Source organism: Barbus barbus, assembly GCF_936440315.1.
Source record: "Barbus barbus genome assembly, chromosome: 45".
Lineage (NCBI taxonomy): Eukaryota > Metazoa > Chordata > Actinopteri > Cypriniformes > Cyprinidae > Barbus > Barbus barbus.
In genome coordinates this window covers 25,663,069-25,680,114 of record NC_136723.1, presented here as the reverse complement: position 1 = coordinate 25,680,114, position 17,046 = coordinate 25,663,069, and the positions used below count along the sequence as shown (strand labels likewise).

General features: G+C 33.1%; 2 protein-coding genes across 3 annotated transcripts in view; both read left to right on the top strand.

Moving 5' to 3' along the window:
- cplane1 (ciliogenesis and planar polarity effector 1) overlaps positions 1 to 2,069 on the top strand; it is a 52,302-nt gene extending 50,233 nt beyond the window's left edge. The window contains exons 53-54 of the mRNA XM_079407590.1: positions 85 to 146; positions 1,634 to 2,069. Coding sequence (XP_079263716.1) covers positions 85 to 146; positions 1,634 to 1,750 — 179 coding nt within the window. The 3' untranslated portion in view covers positions 1,751 to 2,069. The remainder of the gene's footprint in view (positions 1 to 84; positions 147 to 1,633) is intronic.
- A 510-nt stretch (positions 2,070 to 2,579) lies between these two features.
- wdr70 (WD repeat domain 70) overlaps positions 2,580 to 17,046 on the top strand; it is an 86,708-nt gene continuing 72,241 nt past the window's right edge. Inside the window, exons 1-8 of one of the 2 annotated variants that reach the window (XM_079408217.1) lie at positions 2,580 to 2,625; positions 5,133 to 5,186; positions 5,261 to 5,344; positions 5,429 to 5,507; positions 6,671 to 6,872; positions 10,164 to 10,223; positions 10,783 to 10,916; positions 13,156 to 13,309. In XM_079408217.1, the coding sequence (XP_079264343.1) occupies positions 2,601 to 2,625; positions 5,133 to 5,186; positions 5,261 to 5,344; positions 5,429 to 5,507; positions 6,671 to 6,872; positions 10,164 to 10,223; positions 10,783 to 10,916; positions 13,156 to 13,309 (792 nt within the window). In that variant the 5' untranslated portion in view covers positions 2,580 to 2,600. Of the gene's footprint in view, positions 2,626 to 5,132; positions 5,187 to 5,260; positions 5,345 to 5,428; positions 5,508 to 6,670; positions 6,877 to 10,163; positions 10,224 to 10,782; positions 10,917 to 13,155; positions 13,310 to 17,046 lie in introns of both variants that reach the window. The other variant, XM_079408218.1, reaches the window with a different exon arrangement.

The following is a 17,046-nucleotide window of genomic DNA, read 5'->3' as shown; positions in this document are numbered from 1 at the left end:
GTACACAATAAAGAAGATAACGGGTATAGTTAAGCAAGGATGTGTGTTGTGTGTGGATGACGGATGGATCTCTCTCGTCTGCAGTGAAGGAGAAGGATCTGAGAGACACGCCGAGTCCAGAAGAAGACGATCAGGACATCAGACCGGTGACACACACTAACCTGCCTAACTAGACCTAGTCTGCTGCTCTTCTGGCACTTTAGAACAAGTTTCTTTATTTGTGTTTATTTCTTTTTTACTTAATCACAATGATACAAAATGTGTTACCTTTTTGTTGCTTGCTACAGTATATGAACACAAAATGTAAAAAATTAGAAAAGGATATATGGCCAAAAATGACCTAAACTGGAAATGAAAGGGAAATATGAAAAATAAACAGGAAAATACAGAGCAACTGTTTGGATGCAATCTACAAATCAGCCGTGATGAAGCGGTCTTTAGCAGTTATACATGTATATGCAAATATTAAAACCTAAGCAACTAGAGATTGCATTTTAATGATTATATTTATTAATAATTATTCATTATAATTATATATAATGATTAATAATATACATATTATAATTCATATATATGTGTATTCCTATATAAATTACTAAATATTTTAGCTAAACATTACATAGATTTTTTTTAAATATGATTTTTGTGTTTTTAAAATGTGTTTTTTTATTTTATGTAGAAATTAATATTGTAAATAATGCTGCATTTATTTCTGTATAAAATAATAAAATATTAGAAAATAAACGTTCATATTTAAAATTAATGTAGTGTTTAAGTTAAATAATTAAATAATGCAGCATTTATTTCTATATGAATATTGTGTATATTATCTAGGATTATGAAATCGCTTCGCAGTTCTAAATAATATATATAAATAATATATACATATATAAATTACCCTTTTTTCACTTAAACTTACATGTATTTTACATTATTTTATATATAAATGAAACTGAATAATGCACCATTTACTTCTATATATAATATAGAAAATATTAGAAAAATAATCTAAAAAAATGTTATGTAGCATTTAAGGAATAAATAAATAAATGGTAACACTTTATTTTAGGGTCTCTTAACTAGTTGCTTATTAGCATGCATATCACTAGAATATTAGCCATTTATTAGTAGAAATTAAGCACATATTAATGCCTTATTCTACATTCATTATACATTATTGTGAAGTGACATTCAGCCAAATATGGTGACCCATATGAAAAGTCATAGTTAATAGTGAATAAGTGTTCCCTATTCTAAAGTGTTACCCAATAAATAAAGTACCATTTATTTCTATATAAATATTTTGAATATTGTCTAGTACAAATCAGTCCCTTCAAAAATCTAAATGCTAAAAAATAAATAAATATATAAAATTCTTAATTTATTAATTTATTCTTAATTGTTATTAAATTTGATTTATACACAAAAAAATCTATATTTATTATTATTTTTATTTATTTGAAAAGGGACAATTTTAACATAAATGTTTCCATTTCATGCATTGTGCCGAATTTAGCACAAAATATATGAAATAAATATGTAAGCAAATGCCAGTGGTTGTGGTTGATTGTAAAAGTTGTCTCCGGTCAGTTTTGACTGGCGTGTTCTTCTGTGACGCTCATGTTTTGTCCAGAGCTGTGAGACGCTGGACGAGGATCTGGATCTGGATGCTCTTTCTCAAAGCTCCGGCAGTGTCCTGAGCAAACTGGACTGGGCTGCCATCGAGAGGATGGTGTCTGAGCAGCAGTGAAGGATGTTGCACAGCTGGCTGTTGGGAATCATTGCAGAACGCACAGTCTTCCAGAAACATCTTCATTTTGCATGTTTACTGAAAATCCTTTAATAAAATGTGCCACAGGCATTAATATGAACCTGAAGATCTCATGTCTCCCATTTTTTAATCATAAGCTCTGAACATCATCAGCTTGAACAAAGTATAACATTATCTATTTTTTAATTGTCTTCAGATTAGTTTTAGTACAGTCATGTATTTATATTATAAGATTCATAAACAGCATAATTGATTTTGAATAGTCATGTTTATTTCTAATAAAATTATTTTTTACTTTTATTTTATAATTATTATTGTGTATGAGTAAACAAACACACATTTGTTTGGTAGGAAAATTTGTCAAAGTTTTGCTTTCATTTTTATGCCATAAATCAGAACAATATGAGAAATATTCAGATTTAAAAGAGAAATAGAAAAAGATGAACAACATTAATATAATGAAACCGTAACAATGAACCGTCACTTTATACAATAGCATACCTGCTTATAATATTATGAGTTCTAGTGGGCTTTATAATACAGCTTGATATCGTTTATAAAATGAAAAAGTTTGTTTTGGAGCCTGAACGCCTCATTTTATGAATATGATATTTCCCCATTAACATGAACAACTGTATGAAATACGCTTTAGCTATCTTTTTCAAATCCATAATCACTGAAGTATATCTTTACATCAAATCCACTCAACATTGATTTTGTCCAAAAAAAAGTAGCCGAGATTATTGTAGGTCGCGATGACGTCATTGTCCTGGTATTGAAGACTTTTATTTTGACACTGAGCGTCCCGGAAGTGTGTGATGATATTGTCATGGCTGATCAGACGAGCGATGCTGGTGAGTTTGGACTTTAGTTTATTATTCGTGAAGTGTATGTGGTCAGAATGAGGTCAGTTACAGTTATTATAATAATCACAGACTCCTGCACACGTGATTCTTCAATAATAACCAGAATATCAGAGCATTTAGAGTTCATAGTGACGCGACTGGCCTCGTGTTTGGCTTCCAGGGGCCCCTCTGCTTTATACCTGCACCATGCTAGTACTGTAGTGTACTACTACTACTGTATATACTATAGTGTACTACTACTACTGTATAGAGTACTACTACTACTACTGCATAGAGTATAGTGTACTACTACTACTACTACTACTGTATATACTATAGTGTACTACTACTACTGTATAGAGTACTACTACTACTACTGCATAGAGTATAGTGTACTACTACTACTGTATATACTATAGTGTACTACTACTACTGTATAGAGTACTACTACTACTACTGCATAGAGTATAGTGTACTACTACTACTGTATATACTATAGTGTACTACTACTACTGTATAGAGTACTACTACTACTACTGCATAGAGTATAGTGTACTACTACTACTACTACTGTATATAGTATAGTGTACTACTACTACTGTATAGAGTATAGTGTACTACTACTACTGTATAGAGTATAGTGTACTACTACTGTATATACTATAGTGTACTACTACTACTGTATAGAGTACTACTACTGCATAGAGTATAGTGTACTACTACTACTACTGTATATACTATAGTGTACTACTACTACTGTATAGAGTACTACTACTGCATAGAGTATAGTGTACTACTACTACTACTGTATATACTATAGTGTACTACTACTACTGTATATACTATAGTGTACTACTACTACTACTACTACTGCATAGAGTATAGTGCACTACTACTACTACTGTATATACTATAGTGTACTACTACTACTGTATAGAGTACTACTACTGCATAGAGTATAGTGTACTACTACTACTACTGTATATACTATAGTGTACTACTACTACTGTATTTAGTAGTGTACTACTACTACTACTACTGTATAGAGTATAGAGTACTACTACTACTGTATAGAGTATAGTGTACTACTACTACTGTATAGAGTATAGTGTACTACTACTACTACTGTATATACTATAGTGTACTACTACTACTGTATTTAGTAGTGTACTACTACTACTACTACTGTATAGAGTATAGAGTACTACTACTGTATAGAGTATAGTGTACTACTACTACTGTATAGAGTAGAGTACTACTACTACTGTATAGAGTATAGTGTACTACTACTACTGTATAGAGTATAGTGTACTACTACTACTACTGTATAGAGTATAGTGTACTACTACTACTGTATAGAGTATAGTGTACTACTACTACTACTGTATATACTATAGTGTACTACTACTACTGTATTTAGTAGTGTACTACTACTACTACTACTGTATAGAGTATAGAGTACTACTACTGTATAGAGTATAGTGTACTACTACTACTGTATAGAGTAGAGTACTACTACTACTGTATAGAGTATAGTGTACTACTACTACTACTACTGTATAGAGTATAGTATACTACTACTGTATAGAGTATAGTGTACTACTACTACTGTATAGAGTATAGTGTACTACTACTACTGTATAGAGTATAGTGTACTACTACTACTACTGTATAGAGTATAGTGTACTACTACTACTGTATAGAGTATAGTGTACTACTACTACTGTATAGAGTATAGTATACTACTACTGTATAGAGTATAGTGTACTACTACTACTACTGTATAGTGTACTATAGTGTACTACTACTACTGTATAGAGTACTACTACTACTGCATAGAGTATAGTGTACTACTACTACTGTATAGAGTATAGTGTACTACTACTACTGCATAGAGTACAGTGTACTACTACTACTGCTGTATAGAGTACTACTACTACTGTATAGAGTATAGTGTACTACTACTACTGTATAGAGTATAGTGTACTGTGTGTAGTGTATTAATTTATTTATTATTATTCATTGTTAATGTAATAATATGAATGAAAACAATAACAGAAAATCTGTAATAATTCCAATAACAGATATTTTGAAAATGAAATTCTAATTTCCCTTTTAAAATATAATTTTTCATGATATATTTTATTATTTTTACTACCAACAATATATGATTAATTGTATGTAAACTACTGCCGTCAAACGATTAATCGCATCCAAAATAAATGTTTTTGTTTACATAATATATAGGTGTGTGTTGTGTATATTTATTATGTATATATAAACACACATGCATGTATATATTTCAGAAGAATATGTTTATATATTAAATATATTTATATATAATCTAATTTCTATGAATATAAATGTGAATATTTTCTAAATGTATACTGTATGTGTGTCTTTCTGTATGAATATGCACAGCACACAGATATAATGTAAAGGAACAGGTCTGTTTTGTATGTGATGATGAATGGTTTGAGAGCAGTAATGTGAAGGTGGTTTCGGTCTGATCACAGGAGACTGCAGTGGAGACGCAGACATCTCGTCTGTCATGGGCTTCTCTGGGTTTGGTGAGTGTTTCTGGAGCTCTGTGTGTGTTTTCTGTGTCACATGTTCAGTTTGAATGCGTTTGTTTCATGCTCAGGGAAGAAAGCTCGAACCTTTGACCTGGAGGCCATGTTTGAGCAGACGAGGAGGACGGCCATCGAGAGGAGCCAGCATGTCTTAGGTCATTACTCTGTTATTTCAGCTCTAGACGGGAGGCGCTGTGAGTCTGATGAATGCTGTTGACTTTGAGTTTGTACTGTCACAGAGGAGCGTCAGATCCAGGCAGTCGAGGCCAGCAGCGGCTCTCAGAGAGACAAGCCGTCCACGTCCACGTCCACGTCCAGGTACGGTCAGCAGCATATAAACAACAAACTTCAACAGTGGATGACATTATGATGAATAAAAATAGATCAATAAATAAGAACGTGCCCCTTTTAGACTTGCACTCTATTCATTTACGAACGGCTTGTTTTGTTTAAAAACACCAGCTTCTCTCTTCTTTTTGTATTCTATCTGTTTTCTCTTCATTTATTATATAATCTAAGCAGTCCTTGCTAGTGTAGTGTGTTAATGTTTTATTGATTTGATTGCTTCTATTGTCCTCTTTTGGATAAAAGCGTCTGCTAAAGGACTAAATGTAAATACATAAAACGAAAAGTAGAGAGGTAGTAAATCAAGTTACGTAATGTTCTGCAGATCATTATACACTTTCACAAGTTTGACACTTTTATTTCCTTGGTGTTAATATTTTTTAGTGTTATAACCAGGTAGTTAAAGTCACAAAGAAAATGATGTTGAAGAAAATGTACATTTATCAATATAACGTGTTCCTGATCAAATAAATACATTTGCTATCAATTCTATGTTATGATAAATAACAGATTATATATATATATATTATACATGTATAAATTGGGTTTTGAAGCAAGGAATTTTAAGTCTGACCAAAATGAATACTGAAATTCTGATTGTAATGAGGACGACCAAATCTCATTAGTGGGGTATATATTATGCAAGATTTTTAAATGTAATTTATAAGGTAAGAGCCATGCTTTTTTACCAATGAATCTAATTGAATTCAAGTTTGAAGCACTTTTGACGATAGAAATCAATGCAAAGCAGCTTTACAGGAAATGAAGTTTATACCGTATATGCCAGAAATGTACGGTAAAATAATTCCAAATTATTATCAGAATTAAAGCATTCCAACACAATTTCCCCTCGGAGTAATTATTATTATTTTTGACTGAAACGCATTTCTAATCATTTTATTACTACATTTTGGGTCATAAATACAGTTGTCTTCAACCGAGAAATTGTGCTCCTTTTTCAATCTCTTCAAATGATAACGACATTATTTAATTCAGTGAACAAGACCATAACATTGAGAGAAATTGTGTTTAAGCATGGAATCACAGTCAGAATAATCATTCCCTTGTGGATCTAGTATATCACAAAGATAATCATGCCAGATCTTAAGAAACAGCGACTGTGTTTGTGTGAACAGGAAGCAGAACTCTGTGATCGGTCCTCCACTTCCTCCTGCGCTCAGCGCTCAGATGGAGGATGATGATGATGATGAGGATGATGAGGATGATGATGATGATGGCATGGTCGGGCCGCCGCTGCCACCCGGATACAAGCTCAGCACAGCTGATGATGACGATGATGATGACGATGATGAAGATGATGATGACGATGATGATGACGTGAGTGTATTTTCATCTTTCAGTCCCATAAAGCATATTTACAACTGCAGATACATTCAACATGAAATAACATCATTTTATCTGTTTTCATCTGTTATCTATATTATACTGTATTTATATATATATATATTATTGAAATTGTATTGTAAAAAATAAACATGGTAATATTTGATGCCTTTATGATGATGTAGATGGTTAATGTTTTATTGTAATGAAATAATAAAAATAACTATATAGTAAAGAAATATATTTCACTTGAAGAAAATAAAAAAAAAAAGTATTTTTTTCATTTTGTTTTTGTTAATTATAAATAACCACATTTTATCCCCAAATTAGCATTAATTTAATGCAATAATAAATACAAATATTAAAAACTTATATTATGATATAATATTATCAAAATATACATTAGATTTAAATTGTATTGTAAAAAATAAACATTATGATCAAATTGAATGCCTTTAATTTAATTAATGTTTATAGTAATAATATAATAATAATCTCATGAAAATAAAAATAACTATATAGTAAAATATGTTTAAGAAAAGTAATACTATTTTTCTGACATTACTTTTTTTGCCTTTTGTCATTATTTAATGTATAATATATTTAATGCAAAAAATATTAAAAACATATTATAAATAAATGTTATCAAAATATATACAGTATTAAATATATTATTTAAATTGTATTGTAAAAAATATGGTAATATTTGATGCATTTAATTTATGCTGATGTAGATGAACATAGTATTTATAATTAATGTTTCCAATGAAAATATAATGAACTAGAATATAAAATTAAAAAATGACATTTTACATATAAAGTCTATTTTTAAAACCATTTTTGCAGTGTCATTGATTTAATGATGTTTTGTGTGTGTGTTATGTGTGTAGTGTGTGTAGTGTGTGTGTGTGTGTGTGTGTGTGTGTAGTGTGTGTGTGTGTAGTGTGTGTGTGTGTGTGTATAGTGTGTGTGTGTGCAGTGTGTGTGTGTGTGTGTGTGTGTGTGTGTGTGTGTGTGTGTGTGTGTAGTGTGTGTAGTGTGTGTGTGTAGTGTGTGTGTGTGTGTGTGTAGTGTGTGTGTGTGCAGTGTGTGTGTGTGTGTAGTGTGTGTGTGTAGTGTGTGTGTGTAGTGTGTGTGTGTGTGTAGTGTGTGTAGTGTGTGTGTGTAGTGTGTGTGTGTGTGTGTATAGTGTGTGTGTGTGTGCAGTGTGTGTGTGTGTGTGTGTGCAGTGTGTGTGTGTGTGTGTGTGTGTGTGCGTAATGTGTCGCTGATGCCACTAGAGGGACACACTGCCATTAGGCATCACTACAAATATGAAAGACTTATTAGGCTTCATAAGAGCTTCATATGCTGTCATATTCCCTCAGACATGGTGTTGATGGCTTTAGAGAATTCTGTTCTTTAGTTTGGATGACTCTCATGAAACATCTGATGGTCAGATTACATTTTAAAATCAAACGAAAAAATACTATATAATATACTCACTAATTTAATGCAAACATATTCTAAAGTGAATAATATTAGACATAACATTAAAAAGGTATACATAAAAAAAAATATATATATATATATATTGTATATATTGCTTAAATTTTGGAAAAAAAACAAACATTATGGTAATATTTGATGTCTTTATGCTTATCTGTGTGTTATAATACATTTTTTATATGAATGGAAATCTAACAAGAATAAAAATGTATTATAAATTATATTATAAATAAAAATAATATTTTACATTAGCAAAATTAATGCTTTTAAAAAAAAAACATTCACTTTTTTGCATTTTGTCATTATTATTATAATAAAGCACATTTAATCACCAAGTTTCCGTTAATGTAAAAGAAAAAGTATTATTAAAAATATATATATATCACAATATAATACTATCAAAATGTATATTAAACATTATTTAAATTTTATTGTAAAAAATAAACATTATTTTTTTTACTAGTTACACTTTTTTCAAGTAACTAGTAAAGTAATGCATTACTTTTTAATTTAGAAGAAAATATCTGAGTTACTTTGTTTCCCCATGTATTGACTGACAGTGCGCTGCGTGAACATGTTACTGTAGATCTAGATTAAATGTGAATGTGCATTAATTCATCTCACTCGCAAAAAACAGATTTAGTATTCATCAAAATGAATTAAAACAGTGAAATGCAATCTCAGAATATGATGCAATCCTGCAATAATTAAATGTTAAACAACACAAATGTATCTAATCCCATTTTATTAACCGATGTGTTTGCTGCTGATCTTTGATGATCCAGTTCAATCATATTGATAAGCAAAAATGACTTTAGATAAACTAACATTTGTGCTTGATTGTGTTTTATTGCTGAAGAGTGTTGAACTTCTTCTCCTGCGTTCTGCTGTACAGACGTCAGTCTACTCTTCCTTCAGCCTGAGGTTCATTCATTACACTCTTTAGTGTGGAAGGGCTTTTATATTTGCAATAATTAGAACTTCTGGTATTAAAAACAATTAAGCCCTGCTCATATTTAAAAAGTAACGCAAAAGTAACGAAACGCATTACTTTGCATAAAAAGTAGCTAAGTAACGTAATTAGTTACTTTTTTAGAGAGTAACGCAATATTGTAATGCATTACTTTTGCGTGTGTGTGTGTGTGTGTGTTTGTGAGAGTGTGTGTGTGTGTTTGTGAGAGAGTGTGTGTGTGTGTGTGTGTGTGTTTGTGAGAGAGTGTGTGTGTGTGTGTGTGTGAGTGTGTGTGTGTGTATGTGAGTGTGTGTGTGTGTGTTTGTGAGAGAGTGGGTGTGTGTGTGTGTGTGTTTGTGTTTGTGAGAGAGTGTGTGTGTGTGAGTGTGTGTGAGTGTGTGTGTGAGTGTGTGTGTTTGTGTTTGTGAGAGAGTGTGTGTGTGTGAGTGTGTGTGAGTGTGTGTGTGAGTGTGTGTGTGTGTGTGTTTGTGTTTGTGAGAGAGTGTGTGTGTGTGAGTGTGTGTGAGTGTGTGTGTGAGTGTGTGTGTGTTGTAAATGTGGTGGTCTCTCTGTGACGGTGTGCAGGCGTCTCTGTTTTCTCAGGCCTGTGGTGTTTGAGGGCCGCCGTGGGCTGCTTTGATAGATGTGTATGGCGTCGGACCGCTCGGCTAAATGTATCCCATCAGGCCCAGGTGTGGCGTAATCAGCTGACGCCCTGCGTGCGTGTGATTGGAGAAGAGCCGCTCTGATGTTCTGGCAGTGTGTTAAATGAGAGCTGTCCTGCTGAAATAAAACATCACCAGAGTCACTGAAGATGTTTGTGTTTGTTTGTGTTTCTGTGACAGAACCCAGTGAAGAAGATCCCAGACACTCATGAGATCACGCTTCAGCACGGCTCTAAAAGCGTAAGTGTCAGGATTACATCATCTGAGCCGCTCATGAGCTCTGTGTTTCCTCCAATGCAGGAAAATCAAAAGTGACCTGTTTAATTTCTAAACCAGCTTTTCCTTCTCTTCAGTTTGGACTTCATTGTCCACAAAAACAACTGTTAGATCTCCAGACTTCTTCCCTAAAACTCAAGTCACATTTGTTTACAATATTTGTAAATATAAGCTGCTTTTCCACTGAAATTACTTGGAACAATTTCCCCAGGAACTTTTTTTGTTGATTTATGACTGTTGATGTCTGCGTTTCCATCGCAGTCTACAGTACAGTAATTCTGCAAAGAGCAGCGTACATGATAACATCAGTCAGCTCGCCTCTATAGATTAATAGATTCATAGAATAAAGACCAAAGATTACCAAATGAAAAATAATTTCAGATCAATTTTCAAAGCAGCTGCACAGAAGACAATAATGTCCTTATTCAGCTCAGTTCGGTCCAAATGTTCTGGATAATATTGCTGAGTATTACTCGTCTTTTAAGCCCAAGAGAGCATGTAATGAAGCTCTCTGCTTGTTCAGGTTTCAGCCTTGGCTCTGGATCCGTCCGGCGCTCGTCTGGTCACCGGAGGCTACGACTACGACGTGAAGTTCTGGGATTTCGCCGGGATGGACGTGGCGCTGCATGCCTTCCGATCCCTGCAGCCATGTGAATGGTGAGTGTCCTGCGTTACGCCTCCGTCTCCAGTCAAAGCAGATGAACGCAGCCAGATGCTGGCCGTTTCTGTTTGGGCTTTTCTAGGGTTGGGAATCGGAATTCAATTCCAGAATTAGATACTTAAGGTCAGGAATCGGATACTTGTTGTAAAATTCTAATTTCAGTTCCACCTATCAACTGCTGTGTGCACATCTTTTATTTTAGCGAAAAACGGCTGTTAAAAACACTGATTCATCCAGTAATGAAACGAGTCAATCTTGAGTGAGTCATTGAGTCATTGAGTCTTGTTCTGTAAGGTCTTATTCTATATAATGTTAAAAAACATTCTGGTATTATTTGATGCATTTATGCTGATGTAGATAAACATATGTAGTGTTTATAATTAATAAATGAATTAAAGGAATGAAAATCTAATAAGACATTAAAATAACTTTATAGAGATGCATAATATAAAATAAAAATATTTTACATGCAGAAAAAGGGATTTCTTTTGCATTTTGTCATTATTAATTTTAATTAATTACATTTCATGCTCAAATTCCCATTAATTGAATGCAAAAAATATATTAAAATATAATATCAAAATTATTTAAATAGTAGTGTAAAAAATAAACATTATGGTAATATTTGATACATTTCTTATGCTGATGTAGATAAACATTTGTAGCATTTATAATGTTTTACAGTCATGAAATCTAATTATATTTTACATGTAGAAAATGAATCCTATTTTTGAGATGTATTTATTTTTTTTTTTTTACATTTCTTGTTGTTAATGATAATTAAGCACATGTTATTCCTATTATTAAAGCTATGGCTGATCGGGCTTTCTCTTCATTGGCTGCTAAATTGTGGAATTCCCTTCCCTCTAAGATCAGAAATGCAGAATCTCTTAGTGGTTTTAAATCGTCCCTTAAAACCTATTTTTTTAGGGTCACTTTTATGTGATTTATGTGATTACTTTGTGTTTTTAATTTTGTCCTTGTATTGTTTTATTTGTTTTTTACTGCTTGTACTTTTGTGCGTATCTTTTTTACTTCATATTTGTATTTGTATGTAAAGCGCTTTGAGACGCTACTTTTAAAGGTGCTATATAAAATAAAGTTTAATATTATTATTAATTTATTGCAAAAATAAAATTGAAATCACATTTTCCATACCAAGGCTATTTTTAAACAGGCCCTGGATCTCTGGTCCAATCAGCTAAATGCAGCCAGATGCTGGGTATTGTTGTTCTTGTCTTTTTCCTTGAAATCCTCCTGAAAGTGGAAGCCAATTGTCTCGAGATGTTGAACTGTAATTGACTGAGCCCGAGTGCGGTTTACTAAAGCGCCACGCAACATTAACGAGTTCATCAGCCCAGGTACGGTGGCATCTTTTTACCAGCAGAGCGGCCAAAGAAAACACATGTGGAGCCCATAAAGCCGCTGACCCGCAGAGGGTAACAGGAATTGACACGATGGCCGTGTTTTCTTCTTCTCTGTGCTCTCACAGAGTCATTGACACCGTTTACAGCCTCTCCAGGACCGCAGCGCTCAATCTGACTCTAATTGTGCTCAATTCTCTCTCAAACAGCGCAGAGATGATGAATCGCTTCCAACTGGACTCGGTTTGCACAGATTACGCTGTTCTCTTGTGCTTGTACTGTATTAGCACACACATGGGTCACAACAAAGAAATACAGCTTTAATACTTTTTGCTTTTGTTTTTTTAATGACAGTGAAGCAATGCAAAAATAATGATATATTATTTTGATTGTATTTATGCATCATGGGAGTGTTTGTAGTGTAGTTTATAATTTATTTAAATAAAAAGTTAGTGCATTAAAGTTATGAGAATGAAAGAAAAGTTAAATGTCGGGATGAACTATAACATTTTTAAGACCAATAATATATTTGACATTATTTTCATGAAAAGTAAGTACATTGTTAGAATGAAATAATTTTTTAATAAATATGATTCATTATTATAGGAATAGAATATCATACCATATATATCACACCAAAGTAATACAATAAAATATTATTTAAGTATTAACTAGCCTGTCTATTTGAAGAAAATACAGCCTTATTACCATTATCTTATTACCATTAATAGTTCTTATAAAGCAAGATAACAACATTTTATTTATTCTTATTTTGGGGTGAATATATATATAAACCAACTTTATATTTAATTATTTTTAATATAAAGATTTTAATATTTTAATTATAATTGTGTGTGTGTGTGTGTTGCAGTCATCAGATCAGGTCTCTGCAGTACAGCATCACCGGTGACGTTATTCTGGTGGTGGCCGGAAACTCGCAGGCCAAAGTGCTGGACCGCGACGGATTCCAGGTCCTCGAGTGCATCAAAGGAGATCAGTATATTGTGGACATGGCCAATACCAAGGTAACTTTAAACACTCATTTGCATATAGAAATCTTAAACGGATAGTTCACCCCAAAATTTAAATTTGCTGTTCATTTACCCTAGTAAAAAAGTAATATATTTAAAATACATTTATTTCATACTAAGTATAGTTCAAATCTATTAACATATTTACTGACAGATAACTCGAGACTTACTGATATAAAAATTATAATTAAACTTTCCTTGGCATTTTACTTATGCACAATGCACTTTTCTTAATATTAAGTCTAAAATGTGTTTTAATGTCACTTTTAATGAGGATTGAATAATATTAGACTTCAAATGCAAAATACCTGAAGTATACTTGCAATAGTTCCACTTTAGCACAATCAGATATACATCTTTAACTGGACTTCAGCACTACTTTCACACAATTAAAGTGCATTAAGCACAAAATACGTTTTAGCAGACTTTAAGTAAGCACTTCAGTATACTAAAATTACAACTGCAGGACATTTTATTAAGTACATAAATATAAACATGTATTTGTAGCATACTTGGTGTGAAATAAATGTATTTCAAATACATTTAAATACATTTATTTTTCACTAATGTACTCCCGCTCCATCCAAGATGAAGATGTCTTTTCTATTGTTTCTCAAGTAGAACAGGGATTTTTTTGGTGATTCATGCAAGTCAATGGCTGCCGGCACTTTGAGAGTCAGAAAGAGCATATGATTAAACACAAAATTAAAATTCTTTTATAAACACCTCACAGTACAAACACATGGATTACAAATGAAACATCTCTAGTTGAATAGAGTATTATTTGTTAGTTAGTTTAAAGTGTGATCTGCCGCTGAAATGTGTTGCTTCTAACATCATGCGTGTCTTCAGTCTGGTGCTAACTGGAGACTCTAAATAAAATGCACACAAACCATCACAGATGAACACATTTGGTTTTAATGAGGACAAACCTATACGAGGGTGATTAGAACCCCAAGTCCTGCTAACTTACTTGGTTTTGTTTACCTCTGAAACATGAAATGTGGACTTTTGCCAAAAAGCGACTGTTGGAGTTATGTTTTTGTAAATAAAGTCTTCATATTGAGGTCTTCTGAAGCGAAACAATCAGTCTGTGCAAGAAACTGAACATTATTTACAAGGTTATTACCTGTAACCCAGAGCCCTAAATACTGATTCTTACAGACACTTTACTTCAATGAACGGGTTCAAATAAACAATTCACCAGTTCGTTTACATAATCACTCGACGATGTAATGTATACGCAGTTATATTATTGACGCACCCAATAATGATGTGAAAGCATATAAAGTGAATGTTTTTACATAAACCATGAGAAACCATTAAAACGTTGATTTCACTCTTTATTCAAGTGTTGGGTTCACTCGTGCTCATAACAGCGGCTCAGCGCTCTTCGGTCCGAGTCCAACTGATTCAGAAGCTATGCTTCCATCCAAAGATGCCCATTTAACTTGTGCACCAAACTGGAATATGGCATAAAACATGTGCCAATAAAGCACCGTTTCCACAGTCAAAGAGAACAAAACTGTCACTCCCTGATAAACTAGCACTAAATATCACTAAGAAAACTAGGAAAAGCCACTGAATATAATAATTTTCATATGTGTGTCCCTGCAGCACAGAAGCAGTCATCAGTAACACAGGTATATCTGCAGCAATAGCCAACAATACATTGTATGAATCAAAATTATACATTTCTCTTTTATGACAAAAATCATTAGGATATTAAGATCATGTTCCATCAAGATATTTAGTAAATTTCCTACCGTAAATATATCAAAACTTCATTTTTGATTAGTAATATGCATTGCTAAGAACTTCATTTGAACAACTTTAAAGGAGATTTTCTCAATATTTAGATTTTTTTGCTCCCTCAGATTCCAGATTTTCTAATAGTTGTATCTCAGACAAATATTGTCCGATCATAACAAACCATACATCAATGGAAAGATTATTTATTCAGCTTTCAGATAATGCATAAATCTCAATTTTAAAAAAATGGACCGTTATGACTGGTTTTGTGGTCCAGGGTCACATGATAAATGACTTGCACCTCAGACGAAACACAGTAAATGCAGTCACTGCTTTCCGAGGCGGATGCCTGTTATTTAGGAACGCAGTCGTTTAAGACAATTAATACACAAATATATTGATGACAGACTTTGCTCAGGCGTTTCAGAATGACCAAAACAACATATAGATGCTGTGAACGAGATTGGCCCGCTGATTAAAGTTATCCCGTCTCATAGCTCATAATCTTTTCGGTGTGCATGGAGGAATTTATTCTGTAAATGTGTTTCCGTTGTACTTTATGCACATTTTTTCTTATCGGATAAAAAGTTGATCTTACTCAATGGTACGCATACGTTTTTTATGTGCATTTTTAGAATTTCTGCGCATCTTGGTGTTTCCATCCAGTGTTTTTTAATGCGATATCCCAAAATGTGCATCAAAACAGGTGGATGGAAACGTGACTGTTGGAGGAACTGGAGCGCTGGATCAGTCATTCATCACAGGATCAGATACGCTGCTACTTTGGCTCGTTTCCAGTCGGAGTGACTGTCAGACGTCTGAGTAACTAGTAGATCTGTGCTGCTCGATCTGATTCAGACGCTTCACCAAAAACTAGGGATGTAATGATATTATCAATATTACAATAGCAAAACTGTCTCGATGTTATCATGGTCACATGACAATATGAAAATGTCCTCCGTGGAAAAAAGTGTAGTTTATTTATATATTTAAACTTCTTATTCTAACATAAAAGGTGTTTAAAGTGGTGTTTTGGGTCATGATCTGTCAAACGAACTCGAAGCGAAAGCACAATATAGTCTCTTCTTCAAGTGTGTCTGAGTGTTTTAAAGCGAAGCTGCACTTGGTTCAGACGATCAGCTGCTGATCCGGTGTTTTCTGCGTCTCAGAATGAATGAATGCAGTCACTGCTGGGAGTTTAGCACACGTTTGGGAACAAAGTTCTGCTTTATTTCAGCTGCAGATGATTACAGCGTTTCACTAGATTTGTAGTGAGACGGGTTTTTGTTTTCTCTGAAGCTGGAGTTCCTTCAAAATAAAAGCTTAAAGTACAGCATGAATTACTGACAGCGAGCGGTTTAAATGCAGTCCAAACTCACAATATCTCTCTAAGTGTAGAAATTAGGAAAGACGTTTTGGAATTTCCCTTCTGTAGTGTAAAGCAGAAATAATATTATATATATAATTAATTTTACAGGGCAATTGTTTTATATGGCTATTACTGTCATGGTTGTTATTATTATTATATTGTCTTCTTAAATCAGCAGTGTGGATGTAATTTAGACTGAGACAGTAGATCACAAATAAAAAGAGAGTTGAGTCTCCTTTAAAGTTCAGCTACAAGTCAATTCACTGTTTCTTAGTTAAGAACACGGCTGTAGCTCTTCAGTTTCAACTCTCAAAGTGCTTTAGATTGCACTTTAAAATGTACTCAATTTTAATTATCTTTTTTTCCCCAATTCTTAAATTTGTCTTTTTTTTTTTATCGCAATAAATATCGTATCATGGACTTCATATCACAATATTATCATATCGTGAGATTTTGATTCGTTACATCCCTACCAAAAAGAACTGATTGAAAAGAATGATTGGTTGGTGACCCAGACATCACCTGAAGCTCTGGATTAAAGGTGATAATGTTGAGTTTCTTGCACAGACCGATCGTTTCGCTTCATAAGACCTCGATATATCATGTTGTC